Source organism: Papaver somniferum, chromosome 7, assembly GCF_003573695.1.
Source record: "Papaver somniferum cultivar HN1 chromosome 7, ASM357369v1, whole genome shotgun sequence".
NCBI classification, from domain to species: Eukaryota; Viridiplantae; Streptophyta; class Magnoliopsida; order Ranunculales; family Papaveraceae; genus Papaver; species Papaver somniferum.
In genome coordinates this window covers 14,747,725-14,756,647 of record NC_039364.1, presented here as the reverse complement: position 1 = coordinate 14,756,647, position 8,923 = coordinate 14,747,725, and the positions used below count along the sequence as shown (strand labels likewise).

Here is an 8,923-nt window from a genome sequence, read left to right as displayed (position 1 = left end):
AATTTGTTTGGGGTTTTTGTATCAATTTTTAAAAAGTGTTTTACTACTAACGTTCAAATTTTGTTATGATCAAGAATCTAGAATACAAAACAAGGTTTGGACAAGTTAGGCATGATAAACAGTGGCCAAGATTTGTCTAGGGAGAAGATATATCCATGGTCGTGGTTTATTCAAATTAAACATTATAAGTGTTACAATTAATTTCTCATAATGAATGATTTATTAATTTCTCATTTCATCATAAATATTTTCTTAATTAATCTATCATAACATATTTCTATCAATAAATTAACGTAAAAAGTATTAATTATTTCTAAAACAAAGAAAATTATGGTTTGTACAAAGACAAACACTTATGGGGCAATCCGAGAATTGAACTCGGGACCTCTCGCACCCTAAGCGAGAATCATAACACTAGACCAATTGCTCGTTGGTAAAAATTATTTCAATACATAATAGTGGTGGTAGTAGTAATGGGTGGTGAAAGCTATGGATGGTGTTGGTGAGTGGTGGAGGTGGTAACAATGGTGGTAGTGGAAGAAATTCTGGAGGTGGATGGTTTTAGTGGTGGTGGTTGTTTATTTTTATTATTTTTCCTGAAGCAAAATAAATAAATAAATGATGAGTAACATTGTATTGTGAAAGCTCTAGTTGGTTGTTTTAGACACGATTAATAAAGGTATGTACTAAATGATACCAAACCATATATAACAAAATTATTATGAACATTGGATCAAATGGTGCCCCTGCTATCTTTGGTAACCGATCATGTGAATCATTGTTTTTAGTATTAAAATAAAATTAATTGCAAAACAAAAGAGAATATAGCAAAAAAACATTAGAGAATAAATTAATTAACGATCTAAGTTTTTTCAACTTTATACATGATATTTGCGATTAATCGCCCAACATCCTTCGAGGGATGCGGTGGTTTTGTGGTTCTGACGAGTATTCGTGAGTAGTAATATACTATGGTAATTTTGTGCCGCTACAAAACGGGTAACACTATAAAGTATAAGATGCGGTTGATCGTCTTAATGCTAAAATAAACTCGACTAAAATACAAGAAAATTTAAATAAAAAACCCTGGGATGTCACGTTATATAATAACTACTCTAAATTACATATTTAGTATCACGATTCCGCATTTCAACAGATAAATCTATGGTTGTATTGAGATCCCGTAAGTAGTGCTCAAGTTGGCGCTTGCCTTTCTGAATGATTTTGAATACAATAAAATGCTCCCTCTCGGTTTCTCCAAGAAAAACCTAAACCTTTTCAAAAAGATAAAATAATCAATCGAACAACAATTAGATGGAGCGCCATCACTACCACTGTATACTTCTCTGAGCTACTACATATCCAATGAACTTTCCACATATTAATTTGGTGATTTCGTCCTATCGTAATTCTTGATTTGGAATGCTATTAAAACTCTAATGGCGATTTTTGAAGGTACTTTCATATTATGAAATTCTCTTATAAGTGTTGTTTTATGCAAGTATTGTTTCAACTTGGGTTCTTCTATGTTTTTGTATCAAGTTGATGATATTTAAAATTTGAGTACATATTTAGATAACATAAGTTGATACATATAAGGTATTCTATTTGTAACACCGGTGTTATTCTCTTCTTTTTACCCATCTGCACCCTATAATGATCCCGGATTTGTAGACATTATTTGACCAATGTTGGGGTATTTGTTTAATCTCAAGGGTGGTTAAACCTTATGTATTTTTTACAAATTGAAGGTGACAGAAGTTTATGTCGGATTTTTCTCCGAAACAAATGATATTTCTTCAAAAGGTTAGTTGAATTTATATCGAAACAAATATCAATATGACTATATATGTTCTTTAGTGTTCCAAATTACTTGAGTAACACTAGATGTGAGAACCCCACTCATGCACTACTTAGCATAGTTGATGCAAAACAAATTATCCATGAATTTGTTCAATTGTGTGCTATCATTTTATGTTATCAATATGATTGAGGAATGATCTTGCACATGTTCTGATTTACTTTTAGAAGTTTATTTTTCATCTCACACATGTATATCTCAGTCTTCCAATATCCAAGAGTTCTCCAATTTTATAAAACTTTCACATTTGCACAAAAAGAATAGTCTATAGTAGGGAAAATATTATGGGTCTTTGCTTCACGCCATAGAGCCTTAGTTATCAGTAATTTTGGAATCCATGAGTTCATAAAAGTCATGGAATTGGGTTGGCAGGTTAGGCATATTTATTGTTAGAGAAAATATTTTCTTTGAAATTTAAAATTACGGTTGGATGAAATAGTAAACGAGATAATATCTATTTTATTTTATTTTTAATTTTCATGTTGGGACGACATTGTTACTCTGGCTGAATACTAAATAGAAATAACATGATATTAAGAAAAACAAAAAAATAACTAATCATTTTCCTGGCCGAAACCTTTTTGAATATCAAAACTATTTTTCATGAAAAAAACAAAATAAACCGAACGCAAGCAATGTCGAATTAGATAAAAATGCATCTCGTGCCGTTACGGCACGAGTTGAGCCCTAGTTTGAGTATAAAATAAAGGGATGATTGGAGCAACGTCTAGAGATAACATCACCAAACGGTAGTTTCTGGCCTTCGTTTTCTTACTATATGCGTAGCCTCTCCATCGCTTTAGTAAAACTAAGGAGATGCAGCACTTTCACATCTCTAGTGATCTACCAGCCGTTGATTGTACCATATGCCTAGCCTCCCCATCGCTTTAGTAAAACTAAGGAGATGCAGCACTTTCACATCTCTAGTGAGTGAGTCAGGAACGTCTACCAGACGTTGATTGATTGTCCTAAGAATTATAAAGTGCAGGATCATAAATAACTCAGACAATATGGGACTAATAATCTGCACACACACGAAGTAAAAGCACGGTCAAATAACTCGTCCCAAATAGCCTGCTCTGATACGATGTTAGAACAAGAATACGAGAATTATAAACTACAGGATTTTAAATAACCCAGACACAGACAATGTGGAACTAAAAATCTCAACAATGATCACAAGAAAAATCGGATATGCTGTTGTATGGATAATAGCTTGCTCTCCAACAATTGGTAGGTCCCCAAAATCGTTGTATCTCCAGTGTAAAGCTTGGATATATTTTGTTTGAAAGGTGGCTGTACCTTTGGCGTTAAGCTCAATATACAATGTACCTAGAGTCCCAGACGAATAAATCTCGTAAACAAGTTCTATCCATATGAATGTATTTTTGGAGAGTCATATTCTTCACAACGGGTGATGATCACTAAATGCAGCAGTTGAGACGCGTAACCATCCTCCTGCCTCTGAAGTAGCATTGAAATAAAAGTCTCTCGATCTCTGAAATCTGTGTGCTTTCTTCCATAAGCAAGTTACCATACTAAATACCAGCCGAAGGAGGTCCCTCCTCCTGAGAGCCGCATGAGTGCAGGCCCTGGCCACAATTTTTGCTTGTTTGGTCATTAAACAATTTACTACTCCCTCCATCCCTTTTTAAATGAAGGCTCAAGATTTTTTAACTAGTCTCATAACGAAGGTTCAAGATTTTTTTACTAGTCCCATATAATTAGAAGGTTTTCAGTTTATTCAAACAACTTTCTGACTTGTCCTTGCTTTGAGATCATACTCAATAGTAGAATATAACTTCCCAAATTAAGTTCTCTAAGAATTTATTACAAATTCATACTAGCTTCTAAGAATTTAAAACTAGGAGACTTTATAATATTTTAAGAAGAGATTTTGTTGAGAATAGATATGAAAAATATTTGATCTCTCTTCTTTTTTTAATCGGTGTGGAAACACCTAAATCTGAATAAGGACGTAGGGAGTAGGAGTAACAAACATGTACATTTCTCTTTTTGGCTGTTTATGTTTTGCCCTCTAAATACTCTAATTTTATTAATGATGGTTTTGTGTCATAGTAGCATTTGAGAAATCTTTTATTAATCATTCCATAAGTCTTTAATAGAATTCATGCAAAATAAAATTCACAACATTCATGCAAAATAAAAACCAATACTTATCCGTAAAATTCAGAATAGCTGCATGATGAGGATTAATGACATTCAGTGCAAACCCATTATACCATGACCATAAAACATACGCATAGCTGCATATATAGTTTACAATATAAGCCAAAGAAAGCCAAATCGCACTAGTCTAAAGAGCGGTAATCCTCCGCCTTAACTTATTTAAAACAGGAACACAGCACACCACACCACACCAAGTAATTTATTAATGATATCGATACATACACATAATACCGGTAGGACTTTAATGAAATTCATTTATTGGTTTTTAAAAGACATTTCTAGTTTCTGATGTTCCGTAGGGACTTTGACGTCTGTTGCTAACCCAAGGCTCTCAAGTAGCTTTATAACATACCAAGGAAAGTCGAGCTGCCACCATTCCAGCCCTAACCGAGCCGAGAATTCAAAGGCGTGATGGTTATTGTGCCAGCCTTCTCCACTTAAATTTAATAGGTTCATCAACCAATTGTTCGTGGATAAATCTTTGGTGTTATATGGTCTGTTACCCCATGTATGGCATACTGAATTGATGATGAACGTCCCATGGTGTGAGTATGCCATTCTAACACCCTAAATATATTAGAAAAAAATTATCAATCTGCTCCAATATATATATGCCGATGAAAATTTGGTGAACAACTTACATATTACCGGATTTTTCCCTAGGATACGTAACTCTACTTACCATTCCATAAATAAGGTGGGGCAAGCCTCCAGCAAAGTACAGCAACAGTCCCAGTCCAACTAGATGAAGCGATATTGTTTTCCGAAGAAACCTGTAGTAGGCTTGCTTTCGTAAATCCATTACATTGTTTCGTTTTCCTAACTGCAAATCATGATGAGAATATTATAGTCGTGGGACATATATATGTTCATTCCGGTGACTTGATTTGTGCTTATAGATACAGAGACACCATAATTTACGATGTATGGTACTGAGTAATTAAATGCTATTTTTCTTTGGTGTTAGATAAGACATATTAATTGTGAGCGCAAACATTGTTTACTTTCAAAAATTCTTGCTTCCCCCAAACGCATACTCCTCCATGAAAAGTCTTTCGGTCATGAGTTATGCATGGCTATCGAGTTGGTCTTAGATTAAGGGCTTAGATTATGTACACCTTTGATCAATATATAAATACTGTAATAAACAATTATGAGTAGATAGAAATATAAACCTTTTCCTTTAGATAGGAGTGATGAAAAATCCAGTTAATGTAGCTGAACCAAAATCCTTCGATTGGGCTATGTGGGTCTTTGACGGAATCCACAAACTGATGGTGACACCGATGAATGCTTACCCAAAATATTGGGTCTCCCTGAGTGACCAAGTTCGACAACATCAAGAACGCATTAAGCAAACAATCATACAGGCAACAAAACAATTGGGTGGCGCCAAAGAGATATATATGTACATGTGCATATATCCATGCAACTAACCTGTCCAGCATGAAGTCCGAAATAAGCAAACAAATATTCAAGTGATTTTGTGAGCTTAAGACTTTTGTGACAAAGGCTTCTGTGGAAACAAAGACCAACCCCTATAGGTCCAGTTAGGATACTTAATATGACACAAACCCACAATGCATTCCAAGTAAAATGGAATGGAGCAGCTAATACACAAATATGCTCCAGAATTATTACCGCCAAGTTGGCGGCATCCCAGAAATAATCCAATCTTCTTATTGAAGGTGTCAGCTCATATTTTGTACCCTGCGATTGTACCTGCAGAGACATATTTTGATTTACGTTCTTCTCTCTTTTACGCGTACTTTGTAGTTCACTCCCACTACGCCTATTTATATATGCTGTTGCACTTGCTTTCGAATTCGAACTCTAAATGCAATTGCTTTGGAACGCATTTTAACTAACCTTCTCTCGTTGTTAACTAACCTTCTCTCGTTGTTAACTAACCTTCTCTTTTTGTTGTCTTGAAAACTGGATATTTATTAAAAGAACAAAGTTTGCATGAAGTTCCAAGCCTCTGAAAACAACAACAATATTACAAGAAAACAGAAAGACAAAAATTACAAAATAGAAAGAGTAAAATTGCAAACAGGTAACAAAAGAGGAAAAAAGAAAGTATTGTGGGTTCCTTATCTCATTGTTGTCTACGTTAATGTTATCCGGGTACCTCATGAATTTGGCCCTGATTTTCCAACGGGGACCAGAATGAAAGCTCAAATGTTAGTTCTAGGGGTTACTTTGTTGATTGTTCGGTAGGGATTTAGTTTCGGTGCTCACGAGAACTCAGGTTATGATTATCCAGGAATCTCATGAATTTGGGGTGTTTGGAACTCCAGTTATTGGTATTTAGGTGCTGAGTTTCGAAGGCTTTTCTTTTGCCTAGTTTCGAAGGCTTTTCTTATTGTTTTTTTCCAGTAGGGATTTAGGTGCTGATTTTGGAACTCAGATCATTGGTACGTATCACTGCACCCAATGGCTTCACAATTGTGCTAAGGTGATATCTACATCTTATCATAAACCCTTTTGAGTAAATATGCATGAACCTACTGTGGTGAATAAATCATGTGGACATGTTGCCACAACCAATTGCTGTTCAAGTTTTTGTAGTTGCTATAGAGATAGATAACCTACATGTCCTACACCCAAGTATGAACTACTCGAAAATTGGTACCAGAGGATGAAAATTTGAGAACGAAAGAATGTTGTATCACTGGTTTCAAGGCCGTGCAATTTTTTTCAGCAAATATTTCGACCCTTCCTAATAATTGGTGAGTATAATTGGTCAATGAAATAGTGTGTTCAGGATATAATGAAGCCCTAACAACGTTGTTGGACTCAAAAATTGTACTCCCTTGATCCTACCAAGAATACGCAGTTTATGAATTCTAATGATGTTTACCGATAAAAGAAATCAGATCAGAGAATTTTTTGTTGTGTTGAAATGGGAAAAATCCTTCTCAATTTATAGAGGGTTTCATGTTTTCTGGAAATATCTCTTCATTTCCAACAAATGCTTTCAAAAGGAAAAATCTCAAAAATATATAGTGATCAAAAGAAATGATTAGAAACCCAAAAATATTTCTTTCAAAAGGCATTCATCAGTGGTATCTCATGAAGAACACTTTATAGGAAGAGACGCGTCTTTAGAATTTTTTGGAAAAACAAATTGGGTAGAACAGAGCCGGTGGGAATGCTGCCCCCGGTCACCCCTTTCATAGTGGTATTATATATGTAATGTTCATCATGATATCCTCATAAAATTGAATCAATCGTATGATGAATTTACAAAAAAATCCAATGTCCATTGTCCATTTACAGTTATCGTAATAAAATCTTCCAAATTACGACAAAAGAAAATAATTGCAATTACACATTCAATTGGTATTAAAAGGAATACAAAATTTATATTGACGATTAAAAGAAAATACCTGATTTGCATCAAGAAATCTTCTTTCGAGGGTTTACAAAAAGGTTTGTTAATCCTGTACAGATAAAAAACAACACCATTATGAGTAAAAGATTTGCAGAGAATGGAATACGGATTCTCAACCCCACAAAAGGAAAAGGAATACGAAACATAATAAACAAACAAATAAAAAAGAAAGAATGGAATACGGATTCTCAACCCCACAAATTAGGAAAACATTTTCGTTAAGTACGAAATTTAGGCAAGTTGCATTTTTTGAGTAAGATATCGATATTTATGTGGAAATCAAAAAATCTTCCCATAAACGAAAATATTTCTTGCATTGAATTTGGCTATCAACAAAATATACTCGAAATCCAAAATTATATAAAAATATTTAAATTTTGATATATTAACTAATATTATTTCCAAAATACTATCGCTTTTTTTTAGCATTTATTTCCTTGGTCTCGCTGTATATAAAGCGCTCGAACCTACATCATATTCCATAGTTTTTATGTTATTTTTTCGTTTTCCTGTTAGGGTTACAGGTTTTTTTTTCCTTTTTCTTTTATGTTTCTTTTAACCATTAATGGTTTTGTTTTCTTACCTATTGGTTTTTTGTTTTGCATAAACCTCGAAAGTGTAATCGGTGGGTGCGACAGTGGAAGCTCACGAGGATTGAAATAGTTATTCCAAAGATTCATGCAAGGTATATAATCGTTAAATCCTATCTTTTTGGTATTTATTTTCTTGATTTTTTTTTTCTTTTACTTGGATTTTATTTGGAAGATGTTGATGATACCTCCCGAGCTTTGGAAAGACGGGTATAAGATAGAGATCCTGTTTTTTTTTGGTATTTATGATGTTGATGATACAATTCATAGATGCGGTCTATATCTTCTCTGCATTAAGGTGGTCCATTGGCCTTTATACTTTTTAGATTCGGTAACCGCAACAACTAAATCATTGAATTCTTCGTCAATGTTCACAGTGCCACAGATACGCTGGAGAAGTTTCTTAGCTTCTCCAGGTTTGTTTTGATCGATGATGGAATTAGGAGTATCAGGTAGGAAAACTGCACCGTCACTATAATTGCAGGTATAGCTGCTAGACACAAACTTAATTACTCTCCATCCTTCACCTTTCTCCACCTTGGCCGAATAGTCATTGGCCATGGAAATTTCAATAGTAATCATAAATTGAAAGGAATTTTTTAGAGCTCCTCTGTATTTCTAAGGTTCCATTTCTGAAAGATATAGCGGCACAGACTGTAAACCTATATATATATATATATATATATATATATATATTCATTTTTTTTATGGAATTTCCGATGATACCTCACTGGTTTTGCATGTATTTTTTTTGTCATGCGTTTCTCTTATTTTTCGGCAAATACGGGTTTCTTCTTAACTACTCTTTGATTTATTAACCATAGAGTTTGGAAGGATCTTGGTTATTAGTTTAGGTATAAATGAGTTTGATTGTCTCTATGTTTC

The 8,923-nt window shown here is 34.1% G+C and overlaps 1 protein-coding gene and 1 non-coding gene across 2 annotated transcripts; both read right to left on the bottom strand.

Annotated features, from left to right (window-relative positions):
- Window positions 1-357: 357 nt before the first annotated feature.
- On the bottom strand, window positions 358-429 carry TRNAP-AGG. Its single transcript has one exon. It is a non-coding gene; the product is annotated as a tRNA-Pro (tRNA).
- A 3,613-nt stretch (window positions 430-4,042) lies between these two features.
- LOC113296000 (acyl-CoA C20 Delta5-desaturase-like) lies at window positions 4,043-7,580 on the bottom strand. The gene is made up of 5 exons (XM_026544325.1): window positions 7,444-7,580; window positions 5,489-6,032; window positions 5,227-5,367; window positions 4,734-4,874; window positions 4,043-4,618 (listed from the first exon to the last, which is right to left on the bottom strand). The coding sequence occupies exons 2-5, from the start codon at window positions 5,783-5,785 to the stop codon at window positions 4,307-4,309; spliced, it is 891 nt and encodes a 296-aa protein (XP_026400110.1). The 5' UTR covers window positions 5,786-6,032; window positions 7,444-7,580; the 3' UTR covers window positions 4,043-4,306.
- Between the last annotated feature and the right edge of the window lie 1,343 nt (window positions 7,581-8,923).

Coding starts and splice junctions, on each gene's coding strand:
- LOC113296000 (XM_026544325.1), bottom strand. CDS start 5,785: ATGTCTCTGCAGGTACAATCGCAGGGTACAAAATATGAGCTGACACCT. Junction 5,368..5,488: donor TCGGACTTCATGCTGGACAG/GTTAGTTGCATG, acceptor TTGGTCACTCAG/GGAGACCCAATATTTTGGGT. Junction 4,875..5,226: donor ACTCCTATCTAAAGGAAAAG/GTTTATATTTCT, acceptor CATGATTTGCAG/TTAGGAAAACGAAACAATGT.